Source organism: Acinonyx jubatus, chromosome B1, assembly GCF_027475565.1.
Source record: "Acinonyx jubatus isolate Ajub_Pintada_27869175 chromosome B1, VMU_Ajub_asm_v1.0, whole genome shotgun sequence".
Classification (NCBI taxonomy): domain Eukaryota; kingdom Metazoa; phylum Chordata; class Mammalia; order Carnivora; family Felidae; genus Acinonyx; species Acinonyx jubatus.
Window position 1 is genome coordinate 81,263,773 of NC_069382.1, and position 22,126 is coordinate 81,285,898.

General features: G+C 37.6%; 1 protein-coding gene across 8 annotated transcripts in view; it reads right to left on the reverse strand.

Annotated features, from left to right (window-relative positions):
• GAB1 (GRB2 associated binding protein 1) overlaps positions 1-22,126 on the reverse strand; it is a 122,641-nt gene that overhangs the window by 31,761 nt on the left and 68,754 nt on the right. For all 8 annotated transcript variants that reach the window (XM_027066739.2, XM_027066724.2, XM_027066730.2 and 5 more), the window contains exon 2: positions 10,406-10,700. In XM_027066739.2, the coding sequence (XP_026922540.1) occupies positions 10,406-10,700 (295 nt within the window). The remainder of the gene's footprint in view (positions 1-10,405; positions 10,701-22,126) is intronic.

The window sequence follows — 22,126 nt, forward strand, 5'->3', positions numbered from 1 at the left end:
ACAGGATAAGTCCACATGGTTTTGATAATGTCTTTATGTATTCAACTTTAATATCTGTATATGCACCACAGCAAAATTTATGTAGTTTATATTTTATAACTGTTCTTCCTAAGCACAGAAGCTCATATCATGGGGCACCTGGGTGGCTCAGTCGGTTAAGCATCCAACTCTTGGTTTCAGCTCAGGTCATGATCTCATGGCTTCGTGGGATCGAGCCCTAAACCAGGCTCTGTGCTGACAGTGTGGAACCTGCTTGGAATTCTCTCTCTCTCTCTCTCTCTCTCTCTCTCTCTCTCTCTCCCCCCCCCACCTGCCCCTCATGCATGCTCTTTCTCAAAATTAATAAACTTTTTAAAAAAGCTCATAATTATAAAGCTTGAATAAACACATTAGTATGGCTAAATATAAGTTTACTTTTATTTATGGGTCCCCAAAACAAACACAAAGGATCAGAACTCCTATGCATCAGTGTGCCCCACAGGTGGTAGATGCTTAAAGTGTTTCATTCACCTAGCAGAAACTCACTAAGCACTTTCTTTCTTTCTCTCTCTCTCTTTCTTTTTTTAAATGTTTATTTAAAATAAATAAATAAGTAAATAAATAAATAAATAAATAAATGTTTATTTTTGAAGGAGAGAGACATAGTGTGAGCAGGGGAGGGGCAGAGAGAGAGGGAGATACAGAATCTGAAGCAGGCTCCAGGTTCTGAGCTGTCAGCACAGAGCCCGATGCGGGGCTCAAACTCATGAGCTGTGAGATCATGACCAGAGCCAAAATCGGACTCAGCTTAACCAACTGAGCCACCCAGGTGCCCCACTAGGCACTTTCTCTACGTCATGCTGGAAGAGATTACGGCAAGGGGCACTCCCAAATCTTCAAGATCCATTCAACTGCAAGTGCAGTTTGGAATTTGCTCAAGCATTACGTCAGCCCTACTAGGTGCTAATTTAAGTATGAAGACTTCTTTCACTTGGAGAGTTTGGCCTGAGTACATAGAAGTTGAGCTAATTTCTAACATTTTCTCTTTGTTATGCTGCATGCAATGTCACGTCTTCATACAAGCTCATCTAATAAAATCTAATACTTTATGCCAGGAGTTAATTCCTTCTTATTTATGAAAGGTGAGAAAAGAAAATGGTGAGAACAGAAAAATATTCTTTTGGACATTTATACAACATAATGCCATAATTTCAGTGGGAACTCATAAATACCTCATTAGGTCTAATAGATGTTGATTGCCAATAGTGTACATAATGTACTCTGTGAAATGTTTTACTGTTTTGACTCAGTTACAAATATATAAAATCACTTTACATCAGTGATTCAGTAAATCCTTGTGCATTGTTAAACTTAAGAGAATTATGAAAAATATTTACCTGAAATATAAAAATTTTCAGAAAAAATATTTTCTGAAGAGCTTTCAGAAAAACCTATACAACTTCAAGGAAGAAAAGGGGGGGAGGCGAGAGGTCAGAAAGCAGTTACCATATCCTATTGGCTGTATTCACAAATACATTTTACATACTTCTTTTTGTGCCACAGACATGTGGTAAAATCGTATGATCCCATTCAATTTTTAGTTCTGACCAAAACAAAATGAAACTCAACACTGGAAACACATCACTAAATAAAACAGTCTGAAACCTAATTCTCCACTGTAACTCCTAAAGTAAGTTTTTCAGGTGGATGTTTTTAGAGATATACTTTTCCTTTAATATTTTTTCTAAACTTGATAGCTACACACTAAATGAACACAGTGATTCATCTTCAGTGTGGGAAAAGAATCACCCGGCCAGGCAATCCTTTTATCTGACCCTGTTTTATTAACACAATGGGACCATCTCATTTTTAACCTTCCATTTCTTCTACCTGTGAATGACTAAAGTTTTTTTATCCTCTTTAGAGATGCAAGATCCTCTCAATTTCTGGAAGAAAAAAAAAGACTGGGATTCAAAGGTTCCTTTTTAAAAAATATATAGTATCTTGTTCACAATATGGGAAAGCTTGCATCTACTTCTAAGAGGCAAGAACTGGAGAGAACTTCCACTATGTTCACTAGCAAGCTCATGAAAGAAAAGACCTTTAAACAGCCATGAAAAGCAAGCCCAACCATTCCAAACAAGATGGCATATGAAGACTTAAAAAGGAAAGGGAACCGGGGCACCTGGGTGGTTCAGTCGGTTAAGAGTCTGACTTCGGCTCAGGTCATGATCTTGCGTTCGTGGGTTCGAGCCCCGGGGCAGGCTCTGTGCTGACAGCTCAGAGCCTGGAGCCTGCTTCGGATTCTGTGTCTCCCTCTCTCTCTGCCCCTCCCCTGCTCGTGCTCTGTCTCTCAAAAAAATTAAATAAAACATTAAACTTTTTTTTTTTTAAAAAGGAGAGGGAACACTGCTCTGCCACTTTGGCTCATATAATGCACTATCTTCAAAGTTTTAGTCTTTGGGGCTGTTTTACTCATATTAATTTGACTATATACTCAGCTCTGCATATTTTAATGCAAGCATTGCAGTGTGTCTAAGTACTCTCATTTCTGGTCAAAGTTAACCAATTGGTCTGAAAAACTTCTGTTCCACTTTATAAAGACACATGATTTACCCCATTCTGCCCGACAAGTAGTTGAGCAGATCCCGTCTGTTGTTTTCTGCCTCACCTGGGTCTCTAACTTACTGCTCTTTCTAAGTAATGCTGGTATCAAGTTTCTGAGAACCAAATATCAGCTTAGGGTTTGCTTATGTGTGTAAAATCATTTCCTGTGTCTTAATTCAAAAAACATAAAGAGAATTAGCATTCGTTAAAGGCCTAATAAGCTGCTGGAGCAAATTCTTAACTAAATTTTACTTAGAAAGGTAACAAGTACTGGTAAGGTAAGCTACAACCAGCTTTTGGTGAAGAGAAGTATATTATTATGTGAAGAGAACTACAAATAATAAATTGGTCCACATGACCCTGGCTTAATGCACAGTTTTATCCTGGTTGGAACCATAATGCCCTGGTGTTACTGTCCCTCATAGAAGTCGGGTGCCTACGTAATGCCTCTAAACAGTCAAAATGACATATACCGATATATTTTTTCTTTTAAATTAATTTTTTTTTAATTTGAGAGAGAGAGAGAGAGAGAGCGAGCGTGTGAGTCGGGGAGAGGGACAGAAGGAGAGGGACAATCTTAAGCAGGCTCCACACTCAGCAAGGAGCCCAATATGGGGCTGGATCCCATGACCCTGGGATCATGACCTGAGATAAAATCAAGAGTTGGATGCTCAACCAACTGAGCCACCCAGGTACCCCATATATACATGCATACATACGTACATACATACATATATATATATAAAGGCACAAGAGCTCAAGCCCAGGGAAGCAATTCTACTCTTTCTCATTGATAAGGAGAATATTTCAAAGTTAATATGACAGGTCCTCTGATTTTGTAATTACTGCCATACTGTATTTAGCATGTGGTAATAAAACTGCAGTGTTGCTCATGTCCTTGTCAGGAGACTAGATGAGATCCTTTTCTCTCAAGCTGGGCTACATTTGCTGATAGGATACTTTCTGGTTTCTACAGCAAAAATTTTACCTTTATGTTCACAAACAGGTCACCAGGCAAATAGGTCAAGGTTACTCTGTTTCTATTAATTACTAATTTACCTGGTCTGTTGTAGAATTTTTTTTTTGTCAAGAGATGCATTTTGATTGGATCTATGCCTAATTAACTTAACAAATTAAGAGTCTATCGACAAAGATTATGCATCAATTAACATCAATCCTAAAGTAACTGTTTTCTCATTTCAGAACACATCATTTTTTATAGAAGAACATTTTGTAAAGGTAAATCTAACAAATGTATACAAATGAGAAACATCAGTAGTTGCAATTTTTAGTGAAGCAACCTGCAATTTCAACTTATTTATTCAAAAATTGAAGACCTTTAATCATAGCCCAATCTATTTAATGTGTTTCAAATAGAAATTTTTTTATTTTGATGATCTCCTTAAAAGGTTGTGCAAACATTCTTGGAAACTTTTTAAATAAACCCCTAGGAAGTGCTGAAAATGTCTTAATTCTTAATCCAGAGGCATCCATCCTGTCATCAGAATCACTGCGGGGATTTTAAAGATCTAAGTGCTGGAGCCCCATCCCAGGAGACTCAATGAATCAAGATCTCAAGAGCAGTTACTTGAAATGTGTAAGAAAACAAAACAAAAACAGAATAAACTCTAGTTAAACTGGTCCTCAAGGAAATGCAAATTAAAACCACAATGAGGAGCACCTGAGTGGCTCGGTGGGTTAAGCAGCCACCTCTTGATTTCCACTCAGGTCATGATCTCAGGGTTGTGAGATCCAGTCCCCTGTTGGGCTCTGTGCACAGCGTGGAGCCCACTCAAGATTCTGTCTCTCTCCCTCTCTCTCTCAAAAATAAAAATAAATAATAAAACTACAATGAGACAGACACCAGTACACATTCATGAGGATGGCTAAAATTAATGACTGACAAGACCAAATGTTGACGAGAATGTAGATAACTGGCAGTCTCCTACACTGCTGGTAGGAAAGCAACCAGTACATATCCTATGATGTAGCAATTCCATCCATCGCTACTTACCCATAAGAACTAAGGGTTTATGTCCATCAAAAGATATATATAACAATGCTCACAACAGCTTTATTTGTATCAAAATAGAAATAACCCAAATGTCTATCAGCATTCAAACAGATCCATAATTGGTGATATACTCATAAAATGGAATGCTACACAAGATGAAGAACTCCCACTACATGCTACATGGATGAATCTCACAGACTTCTATTGGAAAAAAGAAGCCAGATTCAATGGTTTTGCTCATATAAAGTTCAGATACAGGCAATACTAATCTATGGTTATAGAATCAAAATCAAAAAAATTTTTTCTGGGTTTGTACTGGAAAGAAGGATGAAAAAACCTTCTGGGGGCTGGACATATTCTCTTTTTTTAACTCTGAGTGGCAGTTACACAGATTTATGTTTCTATATATAGATATAGATGGATGTATACAACTATATTGTACTGTATACTTAAGATCTGTACCTTCGACAGGAATGTGTCATACCTGAATAAAAAGTAAATAAAAATAAATCTAGCAGTTCTCTAATTAAGAAGAACTGCGTTTACAGGAAAAGGGAGCATATGTATATTCTTACATTAGTTTACCTACTTTTCTAAAGGGAAGAATATCAAACAGTGACTATTTTTAAGCCACTATTATCTGGGCACTTTAAGAAAAGCAACTCAACTGATTGATAAGAGGCAACTTTCTAATCTTGCACCCTGAAATTAGACCAGGAGCCTTTGCGCCAAGTTAGTTAGCTGTTTAGAGCCCTTAGGCTGTGTTTCCTGGCACTTGTTAAGCAGATTTAACAGCTTCCACCTTGGTGTAGAAACAAAAATAAATCTGCACATTTCCAAGAAAAACAAAAGAAATTAGTCTCTACCCTCAAATCTGCTAAATAAAAGCATTCATAGGAACCGCACACAGTTCAATGAGCTACAATTTAAAAACAGATTCAGCTTGCCAGCATTCTGAGTATTCAATAATAGCAGTGGTCACCTGGGGCAGCGGAAATAACATGGTAACGATATTTTGAGAGGTTCCTGGAATCAAAACACAGGTCAGATTTTTCCCCTTTCCTTTTGTTTTCAGCAAAAAGTAGTTATTCTCATAGGGACTGGGGATAGTTATTTTCTCAGACTGTAATACCCAAGCATAGGATATTTCTTCCCACATCTTGCCTGACACAAGTATAGGGAAAAATGATTTCGTGTCATTAGTTTTAAGCCAAGAGTAAGAGCATACTCAACTTTGAAATGGGAAGAGCACAGGGCTCAGGGGACAGATTCTAGGTAAAAGCAAAAACACCTATTATTTAGTGATTGGTGGGGAGATCTATTTAGAAGCAAGAGAATATAAAGCAGGTGGTAAAGCAAATGGAAGAACAAAGACATTCTGATATTTACTTTGTCATATTAAATTATATGACTGTGATCACAAAAGATAATAGCAGTTCTTTGCTGTTTGAATCTTTAAATGTGTAGATTTTTGTTAAGGCATCTAGCAAAGTCAGCTACTACCAATGAATAAAATGCAGTGGTTAACTTTGAAGCGTTTTTGCAGTTTTGCTACCATGCATGAAAAATCAAAATTTTAGAAAAAAATTTTTTGTGGCTCCTAGATACTACACAATGAAGGACTATTCATCTTTCACTGATATATGACCTACTAATTTATTTACAAGTTCGTAATTTATGAGACACTCAAGTCTTCAACATCATAGTAAGACATTTCTAATTGTGGCTATTTGGGAGAAAGCCAGGATGAACTTGCAAAAAATTCTATATTGTAGAACTTAAAAAAACAAATGTAGTTGCATTTAGATATAGCTCATGAACTACACTTAGAAAGCACTGGCAAATTGAAGTCCTTAGCGGCCTGTTATGTGAACAAATAAAAGTGAGTTATGATTAGAACAGCTGTTTGTGGTAACCAACTCATTATATACATCAAATTTGATTAACAATACTGGAAATTTTCTCACAACCTCCCCTTTTATTGATATTGTGAAGATAAAACATTCACAAATTAAGAGTTTCATTCAAGACAAATGTATTTAAAAAAAAATTTTTTTTAATGTTTATTTATTTTTGAGAGAGAGAGACAGACAGACAGAGACAGAGCATGAGCAGGGGATGGGTCAGAGAGAGAGGGAGACACAGAATCCGAAGCATGCTCCAGGCTCTGAGCTGTCAGCACACAGCCCGACATGGGACTCGAACTCACAAACCACAAGATCATGACCTGAGCCAAAGTTGGACGCTTAACCGACTGAGCCACCCAGGCGCCCCTAGACAAATGCATTTCTAATCTATTTTAAAAGGATTTGGGAGTTTGCGCCCCTCCCTATATTGGTAAGTTCATGAAGCAAAAAACAGACATTGTGACTGATTATGACTACAAATACAATGAAAATGTTTCACTAAGTATAAAATAAAGTTCTCGGTACATTATCAGCTATAGTACAGAGCCATTTAAAACTACCTATGCTTTTCCTGACCTTCTTAAAACTAAATTAACTGCTATCTATGCTTATTTATTTTTTCTTTAACTGGACACTTATCTAACAATATTATAATTCCTAGATTATTTTCCTGTCTCTGTTAGACTGACTATAAGCTCTATGAGGGCAAGAGCTGTATTAACACAGTCTCATAGTTTCATACTTGATATATGTATATAATCATACTTTAATAATCATATTAAATTATATATTATATATAATTATTAAATATATTAAATTATATATATTATATATATATTTTTTCCACACACATTATGTATCTTGCACTCATCAACTGTAATGAATTATTATTCTGAGTATGAATCCTTCCCCACTAGACGCTCAGTTCCACATCTGTAATGTTTGCCATTTGTCCCCTTAACTAGTCACCTAATAATATATAGGTTGAACGAATATCCAAAGCCTAGTAGAGTGCTGGCAAATTCAGTAATTTGGTAAATTAATGAATCAATTTCCAAAACAGATAAAACCTTCCTTCTTCCCAGAGATGACTGGGTGTTCATCAAACTTCCAGATGATGAGATGAGAGTCATTCTAAGGTGGACAAATGGACCAGACTCCACACCTTGAAACTCACAAAGTTAATCTCAGATACTTGTGCATTTGAAATTCTTATTTTGGGGGTTCTCAACTCTACCCACCCCTGAAAGGGCTTCCAAAAATTAGACATATTCCTTGACTGAAGAATGTATCTCCTCTTGGAGGGTATCTCATTTCCTTTGGTAATATATTTAGGAGAATTATACAGAAAACAAAAAGAGACGGAAGAATCCCTACTACTTAGTCTTTCAGATTAACTAAATCTATACAGGCAACCGATGAAGACAGAAGTCTACTTTTATGTCCCTAAAAACAAAATCTAAATTGAAAATAAAGTCATCACCAAAAAGCGTATACAAGGACTTAAACTATTTTAACTGAAAATCCATCACATAATGAAATTAATGTGGTATCTTAATCCAAAAATTATCATTACTGCATGGTCATTAAACAGCCATTAGAGAGCTATCTTATTTGTGACTTTAACTTTAAAATCCTCTACTGCACTCAAATATAGACCTTATATGCAAGAATGGAAAGGAGTTTAACTGGAGTTAGGAGTCATACCTCCACACGCACTTAAATGTGAACATACTTATTAGTAATTTAACAAAAACCACTAAAGCTTAATTCCACAGGTGAAACAATTTCTTGAGGCTTTTAATCACTAGAACTCTGCTGAAAAGCTCTAGTTCATCAGCCACCTCCTGTCTAAACTGGATGCCTCCTTGCCTGTTTCAGTGCTGCTCCCTCTCAGGATTCTGGATTCTCTCACCAAGGGGTTTCCCCACCCCACTGGGCCAATCCCAGCCCTGGAAGGCTCCTCCTTGTGGGCTGCTGACTGGCCAGAGAGGAAGCAGCATGCTGACCTGAGCTAATTAGAGATGACTGCTGTTTCACTTCAATTCAAAACTTGATGTTGATTGTTGATGCAATTTTTCCAGCCCTCACTGAAACCCCAACACTCCTAAATATAGATATTTGGAAATGCACACTGTAAATGGCAGTATAACCATGAAGATGCTAAGTTCAAAGACCTGAGGGCGCCTTTCTTTCTGATTTTTGGGTTTACAGACCTAAATTTGTGTTGGGGTCCCCTAGATATGTGTTTGTTGTCAAAGTAAGAGAAGCAGAGAAGTGGACGGGGAATAAGTGGTCAAGACAGCTATATAAGCACCTGAAGAGGAATTCTGCTTGTAAAAATCTTTAAAAAAATTTTTTTATTAATGTTTATTTATTTTTGAGAGGGAGAGGGGAACAGGGTGAGCAGGGGAAGGGCAGAGAGAGAGGGAGACAGAGAATCCTAAGCAGGCTCCAGGCTGTGAGCTATCAGCACAGAGCCCTAGCAGGGCTCAAACTCACAAACCGTGAGATCATGACCTGAGCCGAAGTTTGACGCTTAATTGACTGAGCCACCCTGGTGCCCCCACGTGTAAAATTCTTTATGAGACCTTTACTCAATCATTCAGTTCTTCCCAGGACAGATACTCCAGAACTCAGTGCCTCAACCAACTCTCTTTCCTCTCCTCCCACCCCCACTTTTATCATTCACAGCCCCCTGCTCTAGTCACATATGATTCTGTTCCACCTCAGGGTCCTTGCTCTCCCTTGCCCCTAAGCCTAGAGGGTTCTACATCCCTTTTTTCATTTATGTAGAGATACTACTTCCTGGGGCGCCTGGGTGGCTCAGTCAGTTAAGTGTCTGACTTCAGCTCAGGTCATGATCTTGAGGTCCATGAGTTTGAGCCCCGCGTCGGGCTCTGGGCTGACAGCTCAGAGCCTGGAGCCTGTTTCAGATTCTGTGTCTCCCACTCTCTCTGACCCTCCCCCGTTCATGCTCTGTCTCTCTCTGTCTCAAAAATAAATAAACGTTAAAAAAAAAAAAAAGAAATACTACTTCCTTCAAAAACCTACAATTTACCTGAGAAGCTTTTCTTCACTACCTGTTATCCAAACCTTGAGCCTCTTCTTCCTCCATGCTGTTTTTAGGATCTTTGTGTTAAATAAACTCATTTGTTACTTTTTTTTATCATGTTTTGTGACTGATTGTCACTTGCTTTTCATAGGTATTGATAATCCTCTTGACTATTTCATAACTTCATAATCCAATATGGTCTTCTAAATTTTTTTTAATATTTATTTTTTGAGAGACAGAGAGAGAGAGAGAGAGAGACAGAGGAAAAGCGGGGGGTGAGGGCAGAGAAAGAAGGAGACACAGAATCTGAAGCAGGTTCCAGACTGTAAGCTGCCAGCACAGAGCCCAACGTGAGGCTTGAAACAATGAACAGTGAGATCATGATCTGTGCTGAAGTCAGATGCTTAACTGACTGAGCCACCCAAGTGCCCCATAATCCAATATAGTTTTTAAAATAACATCAAAATAATTGAGTCACATAAAAATGCTGTTTTTAAAATAGGTGAAAAATAGTCAAGTATCAGCAGTGCTATAAAGTTCAACTTAGTATTTATATAGAAACTCAGGAAATGCTCTCAAATAAGTATGTCTTCTTGTCAGCTTCTTCTTCAAGACATTTATTTAGATACTGCCCCACATAGTTAAGTCTCTCTTTCTAAAACCTATGAAAAGCTTCTCCCCAAAATGATTAGAGGGTTATTAGTGCTTTTTCCAAATGGTGTTAGCTATTATAAAAAAGAAAATATTATACTGAGTAACTGAAATAACAAAGACTTTTATAATAGTTCTAAAAATGCAGCAATAAAGGAGAACTCAGGTTGAATAATAAAATCTTGAACTTACCTTCCTCCGTAGGATTAAACCCACAGATGTCACAAATGCAACGAACCCACTTATTCATCTCTTCCTCACTGTCTGCTACCAAGTAGAAAATTCGGTCAATGGTGTTGATATCAAAAATGTAGCTGTTTTCAAACTCTTTTTTGTTAAATGTCAATCCAGCATCAACTTGCTGACATAAATTTAAATCAATAATACGGATAGGCTTCTTGGCATGATCATTTTTGTAATACTCCAGGACATCTGGATCTCCAGTTAAGCGACCACTGCGTAACACAAACCATCTCCTCTTCCATGCCTAGGGATGAAACAAAAATATCCATCTAGTATTAATTTGAGAGAGATTTTTCAAGAAGATGCACATTTATCAATGCACATTTCACAAATGAATTGTTGAAAGTCACACACATGTTTTCTTTGTTTCCAGGGAATAATCTACCACTCTTTACTGATGCCTCAACTTAAAAATGTGTCTATATATACATATTTATTATTTTCTATTAGATCTAATAGAATATTAGAAGATATTGATCTATATTAGATGGTATTACATAATGTAACATCAGGTCAATAAACTAAGGAAGACTGAGTTTTTACTAAATATAAAAAAACAGTGGTTTCAACAAATGGTGCTGGGAAAACTGGATATCCACATGCAAAAGAAGTTGGACTCTACATCATACAAATATTAGCTCAAAATGGATCATCAAAGACCTACACATAGGAGCTAAAATTAGAAAACTCTTAGAAGAAAACACAGGGGAAAGCTTCATAACATTAGATTAGGCAATTGACAGGACATTAAGAACGCAGAAGAAACACAAAAGAAAAAAAATAGGTAAACTGGATTACATCAAAATTTAAAATGTACACATTGAAGGACTCAATCAATAGAGTAAAAAGTCAGCTCACAGAATGAGAAAAAGTATCTGCAAATAATTTGTCTCATAAAAGATTAACGTCTAGAATATATAAAGAATTCCTACAACTCAGTAACAACAAAATAACCTAGTTTAAAAATGGGCAAAGGACTTAAACAGAGTCTCCAAAGAAGATATACAAATGGCCAATAAGCACATGAAAAAATGTTCAACATCCTATCATCAGAGAAATGCAAATCAAAACCACAATGTGATACAATTTCATACACATTAAAATGTCTTTTATAAAAACCACAGAAAATAACAAATGCTGGCCAGGATGGCAGAAATTAGAACCAGTATGGAAAACGGTATGGCAGTTCCACAAAAGATTCCAGTTGTAAATATCCAAAAGAATTGAAAACAAGGTCTCAAACAGGTATTTGCACCCCATGTTTATAGTAGCATTACTCACAACAGTCAAAAGGTAGGCGCAACCCAAGTGTCCATTGATGAATGAAGAAATGAACAAAATGTGGAAGATACAAAGACACTGTTCAGTCTTAAAAGGGAAGAAAAATCTGACACACGCTATAACATGGATGAATCTTGAGATGTTATGCTAAGTGAAAAAAGCCAGTCACAAAAGGATAAAGTATATGACTCCACTTATACGAGGACTTACAATAATCAAAATCTAGAGACCAAATGCAGAATGGTGGTTGCCTGTAGTTGGAAGATGGGGATAATAGTGTTTAGTGGGCAGCGTTTCAGTATGGGATAATAAAGAAATTCTGGAGATAGATACTGGTGACGGTTGCACAACAAAGTGAATGTACTTCATGCCACTGAAGCTGAACACTTAAAAATGGTTAAAATGGTAAACTTTATGTTAGGTACAGCTTACCACATTAAAAAAAAGGCAAGGTTTTTCATGCCTTACTATCAAGCCATCAGTACATAAAGGGCGGGGGGCACCTGGGTGGCTCAGTCGGTTAAGTGTCTGACTTCAGCTTAGGTCATAATCTCACAGTTCGTGGGTTCGAGCCTTGCGTCCAGCTCTGGGCTGAGAGCCCTCTCTCTCTCCCTCTGCCCCTCCCCCACTCATGCTCTGTCTCTCAAAAATAAATAAATGTTAAAAAAAAAAGAATACATAAAGGTACTTCTTCAAAAGACTCCTTTGTATTTTAAGCTTCTCACTCACTCCTGTGTGAGGGGAATGGAGAAAAAAGAGTTCAAAAGCTTTCCTCGTTTCTCACCTGAAAAGCAAGCAAAGAAATGGGCTGTGTCTTTCTTCCGGTGAGTCTATTTTCAAAGACCACATGGATAAGATCTGTATTCTTATGGGTTGCAATTTTCCTCCTCCTTTCTCTTTCTCTTTTCCCTTTTCTTCCCAACAAACATATACTAGCAATCTAGATCTATACTCACCATGTACTTCCTCCACAAATTTTGGTCAATTACGGGTTTCATACTATGCCTCAACAGGCCTAAAATTCTTTTACTATTACTCTCTAAAATCTCGTTGATTAAATAATAAAAACAGAACTGAATGACTGAAACAGTGCTTCAGCAGTCTTTAAATCCAACAACTCTGCCCAGAAACAATATTAAGTCTTAATCCTCCTTGAATGTTTTTTTTTTCTTAAAAAGATTTTTTTAATGTTTATTTATTTTTGAGAGACAGAAAGAGACAGAGCATGAGCAGGGGAGGGGCAGAGAGACAGAGAGACACCCAGAATCTGAAGCAGGCTCCAGGCTCTAAGCTGTCAACACAGAGCTCGAAGTGGGGCTCGAACCCATGAACTGTGAATTCATGACCTGAGCCAAAGTCAGCCACTTAACCGACTGAGCCACCCAGACACCCCGAACGCCTTCTTAAAACCTGGACAACTGTACTTATAACTGAATTAGCTTGGGCGATAACTTTAGGTTTAACATTTTAATAGACTCTAAACTGTATCCATTCAAGGAAATGTAGCTACATTAAAAGGTAAATCAGTGAGCTAACCAGTCAATAAGTTATCGATTCTATTGTAAATACCTGTGGGGAGAACTACAAGTAGGTAATTCATGATCGCTACTCTTAAGGAGTTGACTAATCATGAAGCAAATATTTACAATACATGAAAATATTTGATAATACAGCAAACCTGTCAACATACCTGCAGAACTATTGCTAAATGGAGAGGCATTCCTTCATGGAAAAACTGGATGCAATCCTTCAATAAGATTTAGCAGAAATATCACAAAAGCCTAAAAATATTATGTAGTTCTTTAATGTCAACAAGGTTTTAAATTAACTTCTCAGTCCAACTATAACTCCAAGCAAAGAGGAACTAGTCGTGTCCAGAAAGAGATGGCAGTAGGAAGTTCTTCTAGATGCTTTAGAGAACACTGAAAAATCCTCCTAACATGTTAAATTCACATGACTTTAGCACTGGTTTCTGGATTACAAAAATCCATTTAGTTAGTAAGACATTTATTTACTTCAAAATAAATAAATATCATCTCTTAGTAAAGTTATGCCATACCTCTCTATCAAGCGGTAAGCCTGAAAAAGTAATAGAGAAGAAAAGAGAGATGAAATATAGTATTATGTCACTTCTTTAGGGCCATCAAGGAATCATATCTTTTAGTAAGTGATTTCTCCAGATAGTAAAGATTCTGTCTTTAAATGCAGAAATGACTTTTTAAAACGTTAATGTCTCTTGTCGAAATCTTTCTACAATGCCTCACTACATAATTCATTGAACACAATCCACCCATTCCCCAATGACTCAGACGAAGTATTATAGGCATCAATCTCTATACTGCACTTTCAGGGAAGCTCTGAGAGGCTGCTCAACTATTTGCCGCTATACTAAATAGTGCCCTACTGCTGTGCCTGCGTAGTTGATCTATAATCTTTTTAATACAGTTAGCCTTGTCAGTTGTCACTTCTCTCTTCTAATAATACAGTTAATAGGATGCCAAACTGCTTCCTGCCTCAAGAGACTTTGCGCATGCCATTTCCTGAGTCTAGTATGTTCTCTTGCCAGGCGGACTCCGACCTTTGGGCCTTCCCTTCCCAGCGACCCCCAATTTAAGTAGAGCACAGTTTTAGGGACCTTATTACCCATGTAATAAGGTACCTTACTACCTAAAGGATTATTATCATTTTGCAATTTAAATTTTCTTTGTATTTATTTATTTAGTATCTAACTCCCTAGGCAAACTGTAAAATCCACAAAGATAGTGACTTGTCATTACATATTCCATGCATAACACAGCACCTGGTATCTAGAAATACTTGTACGATAAGGAGAATTGCCCCGAAGACTCTGAAGTTGTAAAATTTTGCGAATATTAGATTAGATATAAGGGCCACATTGAACAGAAGGCGTGCTTTCAAAAACTCTTCCACTTGAGAAAAAGACCTGGATACTGAACATACACATAATAACATAAACATAACTAAGACAGCTTTACCAAAACACATGCACAAAACACCTTGGAAAAAATGACAAAAAGAAAGGAAAAGAATGTGTCCTTCTGCTACAGCTTATGGGTCACTCTTTGTCTTCTGGTTAACTGTGGCTCCCCAGCCATTTCTTTGCTTCTCTGTTGAAATGATATTGTTAAAATGTAAAAGGCCCTTGGAAACTAAAATAAATAGCCAAGACATGAGTAGCACTGGGGAACAGGAGTAGAATCAGGGAGTACTAGCTAGGCTGTACTGGCGATTACAGAGGATAAGAGATGAACCCTTACAGCAGGAAATTACAGCATTAAAACACAGAATTTAGCCAACAGCACCTGCCACTTATTTATTTATTTTTAACATGGTCCAAATGTGAATGTTTGTCTCAGTCACAAAATGAGTCACTCTTATTGAATCTGGCACAGATTAAACTGGAAAACAAAAGCAATTACATAAACTACACACTTTAATAAGGCAGATACAAAGGTTCTCTGGATTATGGTACAAAGCACAATTTAGCCACAGAATAAAGCTTGATGCTCGACAAGAGAACTGACATCAGCGCCCTTGCTAATCACAGCACAAAAGCTTCTCTATGTTTTGTCAGAGCACAAAATGGGCCCACATAAATCAGTCTTTGTTATCTGAAAATATCTGGGATTCTTAAAGTTTGCCCTATTTTTATCCTCGCTGCCTTGGTAGCCCCAGAGAAAGCTGTACATTGCCTCACCAATCCTGCAGCAGTAGCAGGCAAAAGAGGACAAGTTTTCTAGAAACCTTCAAAAAAAAAAAATACTCAAAGCAATTTTCAACAAAATTCATGTGGAAAATCATTTTCACTACTGGCATTCCATTACAAGCAGGTCTGCTTAAGAGGAACTATGCAAAAATCTACTTTGTTGTCTTTCCTTACGTTGCAATAATCATTTCAAGTTGAATAAATGATGCAGTAATAAGACTTCATCAGCAGGTCTGTGTTTTAAAGTAGCTTAAAAGCACCCTACTCTGGTCCCCGGGTCTTGTCTCAGGGTTTTAAGAATAACTTTGGCTACTACATTAACATCAAAAGAGAAGAGCCTGTACAGTCCATGGATGCCAATGGAAATCTATTTAGATGAGATGACAAACTAAATGTCCATAATGCATTGCCATTTACCCATTCCCTACATTCAGTGACTGCCTACAGGATAAAGCCCAAACTCTCTGGTAGGCAGGGCACATGGGGCCCTCCACGCCTCTCCCTGTCTCCCCAACCTTACTTCTTGCCTCTCTGCCTTCCAACCACAATGGAAATTATTGCAGTTCCTCTAATGCTCTGCTTCTGTCCTGCCTCTGGCCCTGATACATGCTGCCCTGTGGCACATAATCTACTTCTAGACTCAACTCAGACCCCTTCAGGGCACCATCCCCGAGTGGACCCCTCTAAGCTCTCCATTTCCACCTTGATCCTAATTATGATGTTTGACATTCCCAAAAGTGAGTTTCCTGCGGGCTGAAGCCATATTTTTTCACCTTTCATCTTTGTTTTCCATTGCCCAACCCCAAGGAAGTACTCAGTCTACATCTGCTGAATATGCCAATCATAGGAGGCAAGGATAAAAATACAGAATTTCTCACATTACTTATGTGTCATGGGGATAATGATATAACTATACTCTGCCCAACCACTTGTAAATGGAGAACTGTCGGGCAAGGTAGAGGTGTATAAGCTATAAATTAACTTGTGTTAAAAACTCTACAGATAATAGTTATTTTTAAACTTCATTTTAAAGGAGTTGTTCTTTTAAATTAAGCATATTTCTGCATTTAAGCAAATTACATAAATTGAAGATAAGCTTGTCACATTGAAGCAAGGTCTTAAAATAGGTTTATCATATACCCTACAGAGTATCGGTGTGCATACATTGGCTAGAAAGTACAGATGGAGTCCCATTATCTAGTGAGAAGAAGAAAAAAAAATTTCAATCTAGATTAGCCTCAAACCATCACCTGCAATAATATTAACAAATTCACAAAATATGCCTAATTTGCCTAATATGGCAAGTGGGCTCAGTTTTAAAGAAATACACTGTAACTGCTGCACTGACGTTTTCTGACTTCTCTGTGGCATAAATGACAGAGAACATGCCTGGTGTAACCCTTGCCAAGACTGCCTAGTGCCTTCCTTTACAGGAAGAACTAATTATTAAAGAAATAAGTATATGGGTGGGCAAAAAAGAAGAGGTCAGGGTGGTCCAGTGATTCTCAACTCTAACTGCTCATAAGAAATATCTGGAGAGGGGCATCTAGGCGGCTCAGTTAGTGAAGCATCCAACTTTGGCTCAGGTCAAGATGTCAGGATTCGTGAAGCCCTGCATTGGGCTCTGTGTGGACACCTCAGAGCCTGGAGCCTACTTTGGATTCTGTATCACCCTCTCCCTCTTCCCTCCCCCACTCTCTCTCTCAAAAATAAATAAACATGAAAAATAAATAAATAAATAAATAAAAGAAATATCTGGAGAATTTTACTTTAAAAAAAAAATGATGCCTGGGGCCTCATCTCAGATAGATAGTAGGTCTGGGACATTAGCCCTGGCACATAGTTTTAAATGCTAAAGAGATGATTCTAATGTACCACCCAGACTGAGAACCACTGGTCCAATCAATAGACAGAATTAGGTTGCTCCACGAAATGGAATTTCAAAAACAATCAGAGATCCTTTCAAGCTTATGTCTATCTAATTCCTCATGCCTTCTACTCTTGCCAGTGAGGTTAAATATAGTTCCCTCCTTGTTTTTGTTGAGTATTTATCCCACTGGTGAACGTTTGAACTCCTTTCTGTTGTCGGAAACCTAATCCATTCCTTAAGATTCTATCCTAACCTTCCCTCTGGACTCTTGGCAAGTCATCAATTACTGCTCTGAAATGTCTCTTGCATTGCTACAGTTCAGTTTGGAACCATCTGTTATTTTACTACATACATTTCCAAATGCTCCAAATGTTTATGAATTATTTTCCCAACTAGACATCAAGTTCCTTGAAAGTCAAGACCATTCCAAGGGGCGCATGGGTGGCTCAGTAGGTTGGGCGTCCGACTTCGGCTCAGGTCACGATCTCGCAGTTTGTGGGTTCGAGCCCCGAGTCGGGCTCAGTGCTAATGGCTTGGAGCCTGGAGCCTGCTTCGGATTCTGTGTGTGTGTGTCTCTCTCTCTATTCCTCCCCGCTCGCGCTCTCTCTCTCAAAAATAAAGATTTAAAACATTAAAAAAAAGAAAAAAAGGCAAGCCAAGACCATTCCTTAAATTATTCTGTATCAGCAATAGCACTTTACAACTTGTGAAGTCCTCAGAGCCTTGATGGGATGTTTTTAAAGTTTTCTGTTCATCAGAATGATTGCAGAGTCAGCAAACTTAAATGAAAAGATCTCAGGGAAAGAAAAAAAGTCTAAAGTTGTTATTAGGGGAAACTCCAAACTCCTTTCATACAACAGCATACAAGGTTCTTTAAAGTCACACTTACCTGCTGCCTCACCTCTCCAATCTCTCACCTTCATAGACAACTTGCACCAAACACCCATGTTATGTTGTCTGGAGTCTAACACACCCTCTCTCTCTCACCCAATGAGCTCCCACACTCATTCTTCAAGACCAAGCTCAAGACCTATTCTTTGAAGCTTTCCTCAGCTTCCCCCTCATTAAAGGCATCTACCTGCTACACTCTTCTGAGCTCTCAGCATACAGGTACCAAGCAGCCCATTAGCAAGCCCATTCCCTTCAGAAAGAACTCTGATGCCTGCATTTAGGTCTCTCATCATTGCCAAAGTTTGCCTGGACCCAATAAGCTGAAGAACAGCAGTTTCTACATTGTTGAGCCAACTACCTAAGAAACATCATCACTGTACTTTTATTAACCCTACATCATCCTAGGAAACTGGGAAAGCAAGGACAGTGGAACGTTCTTATTTGCAATCTCTTAAAAGATATTTATTTCACAACTGATAGTTAAGGAAAGAAAATCATTACCATGAATTCTTTGCTATAATTCAAAATTTATGTATAATCATAGAAATGTGTAAAATTTTAGAGTTGAAGACATGTGTTTCATAAGATGAAAATGCTGTTTTTAATAAGACAGGTTTTAATCTAAACTTCTTCATAAGGTTAATGGTTAAATTAAATGACGAGACTTCTATACGGTAACAAATAGATGCAAAACACTTAAAATGTGAGATAGATTTATATATATGATAAACGCCCACAAGATAACTGTCAAATAAAAGAAAAAAGCAACTTTCTGAATTACACATATGGTATGACTTGCATTTGTCTGAAATGATTGTGTGCTTATACACACAAACTATGTTTAGATAACAAGACTGGAAGGAGACACATTGACAGTGTTAACTGTGGTTAATTCCAGGAAGAGGGATGGGAAGGTCACCCAAGTTTCATATTTTCATTTTATATAGTTTTGTATAGTCTGATTTTTTCAAGGAGTTCCCATTTATTACTTATAATGTAAAAGTTACATATTTAAAAAGCTTATGACTAAAAATGCCTAAAAAGAAAGTCTATTAATATTTAAAAATTTAGGAACGATGTACACAAAACAAAAAGGGTTTGCGTATGTATGGAAATGTATACTCTTCTTCTTACTCTGAAATTAGTGAATGAATTTAGCCTTTCTTTTAAATATAGAATTCCAGGATACATCTGGAAGGGCTCTTAGTCAGGAAATAGCTTAGACAAACTATAACTACTTTGTTTCAATGACTGGAATTTAGGGGGTTAAAAAAAGGCAAGTTGGGAGCACTTAAAAGATTTCCCATAAAGTTTTGATAGTTATAATAGTCTTAATATTTTAATTTTCTTTAAAAACCATGTCAGCAAATGGTAACATACTCAGATATTTAAATATCTAAAAATAAGCACTTTAGGAATTACTTTACCTATTAAGAATATTAAATTTCCATAATAATACAACCAAGGTAAATAAAATAAAGAAAAACAAATTAGCCATGAAACAAGGACAAAAGAAAACCATTTGCTTTAAAAGACTTGAGTTGTTTTCCAGGAAACACCATCTTTTCTCATAGAGCAAAATAAGGAAAAAACAGGCTCGGTGGAAGTTTCCACTCCACTGGCTCTATCATTATGATCATCTGTTCCAAACACACACAAGCCTAAAATTTCCTGTTTTCAAACTATTGTCACCATTTTCTAGCCTGGTGCTATCTGTGCTAACTTTAGCTTAGTAATATAAACAAAAGAATACACCAAAAATAATGCAGAACAATACCTAGATGTAGGCTAACAACTGTTCCACAAACCTTTTAAATAGTTTACATATATTGCCTGGACAAAAACAAACTGCTGGACCTGAAACAACTTCATAATAGCAAAACTAACAACAACAACAATAAAAAAAATCAAATTCAATTCAGAAAAAAATATTATAGTACCTGGAGGAAAATCAGGGAATTTGCAATTAAATAAAAGTACATATAATTTACTTGTTGAAATCATTGCTAAACTGATGCCCACCTCAAAGCCCTGGCCTAAGTCCTACATAAAACAAACAAACAAACGAAAGAAGCAACAGCAGAAGCTGCTGAGTGTTCAGTGTATACAAAGCAGTTTTTACACCTTTTCTGCGTCATAGATCGCTTTGAGAATCTGATAAAAGCAATGGAAACATTTCTTAGAAAAAGGCATATAAATAACATTGTACACAGTTTTAGGGGTTCACAGGACCTCTGAGGCACATGTTAAGAATGTCTGAAATAGAACAACACTTTAATATTTCTTACTACAAAGAACAGTTTGGTATGAGACCTTGGACCCCAACCAGGGAAATGTAGTTACCGAAGTTCCACAGGAAAGTAGGTCACCTCATAGCATTAACTCTCAATACAGCATGGTGGGGCAAGTCAAATATATTTTTACTTGTGAATGCTAGTTCAAGTATCTCATCATATTCCCAACTGTCAGGGTTGAGGGGACACACTCTAAGTCTGGGGGTTTTCATGGCTTCTTTACCCTGACCAGGAGGAGCAGGCTGAAGAGGGGCAGGATCCTGGCTGGCAGTGGGTCCAAGATAAGTTTGCAACATCCTGAGTGACTAGGGGTAGAGGCCTGGGTGACGTACAGCTGAACCTGTACTGGGAAGAAAGATCGCCAGCTTTGGGTTTCATGTGATCTCATCCTTTTCTTACTATGATGTGCCCCGAGAAGGAGCAAGGGTCATAGGAGAATGGAGTCAGGAAGTCCACTCTATCTTTTGGGAATCAGACTTCAGCCTTGCCTCTGGCCTAGACAAAAACTAGACTGCCTTACGGCAATTATTATTAGTCTTGTGCTCTAACAGTGATTTGGGACAGTATTTTATATTTATTTGATATTTTGCCACACTTTGTTCAGCATGAAACTAAACACAGAGTAGGTAATAAATACTTGTTAAATGTAACTGGACTTCAAGAAATACTTATGTGAGGGGCGCCTGGGTGGATCAGTCGGTTAAGCGTCTGCTCAGGTCATGATCTCATGGTTCGTGAGTTCGAGCCCTGTGTTGGGCTCTGTGCTAACAGCTCAGAGCCTGGAGCCTGCTTCGGATTGTGTCTCCCTCTCTCTCTGCCCCTCCCCCACTCACACTGTCTGTCTCTCTCTCACAAATAAACATTAAAAAAATTAAAAAAAAAGAGAAATATTTATGTGAAATAAAATGAGAGTGTTAAATGATAAAAAAAAAAAGGAAAAGGTCGTTGGAACGTCATATGTAGTCTGGCCAGTTAGCGATTTAGAAAGGGAGCCACAGCTAGTGATATAGCAAGCATATACATATCTCTGTCTTCTGCATATCTCCCTAAGAATCTGTGGACACAGAGGTAGCACAAAATGTCCAGGCAGACTCTTATCAACCTAGCTGAAAATAGAAAAAGTAAATACAATAAAGGGCTGTGAGCATTATCATGAGCTCCAAACACATCCAGGGTCACTGAGCCATTAATTCCTTTCTAGGAATCTCATCTAAGGAAATAATGCAAAATGCAGCTAAATACGTGGGCACTGAAATATTCAACACAGTGTTGTTAATGTGAGTATATAATTGAAACAATTTAAATATTCAACCATAGGTAGGGTGACCAACCATCCCAGTTCTCCCATGACCATCCCTGTTTTAGAACATTGAAAGTTCCACAAGTTGGGAAACCCCTCAGTCCTGAGCAGACCAGTAAGGTAGGTCACAGAAGGGAACCGAGTAAATAAGTTAGGATACATCTCCACAAAGCAGTCTTACACAGTCATTAAAATGATGCTTTTGAAAGGCATTTTGAAGACTTTCCCCTCATGGTTTATAAAGTTTCCAAAACACTGAGAGATCTTGGCAAGGAACTAATCTTTTCCTTTGGAGTAACTGGAAACT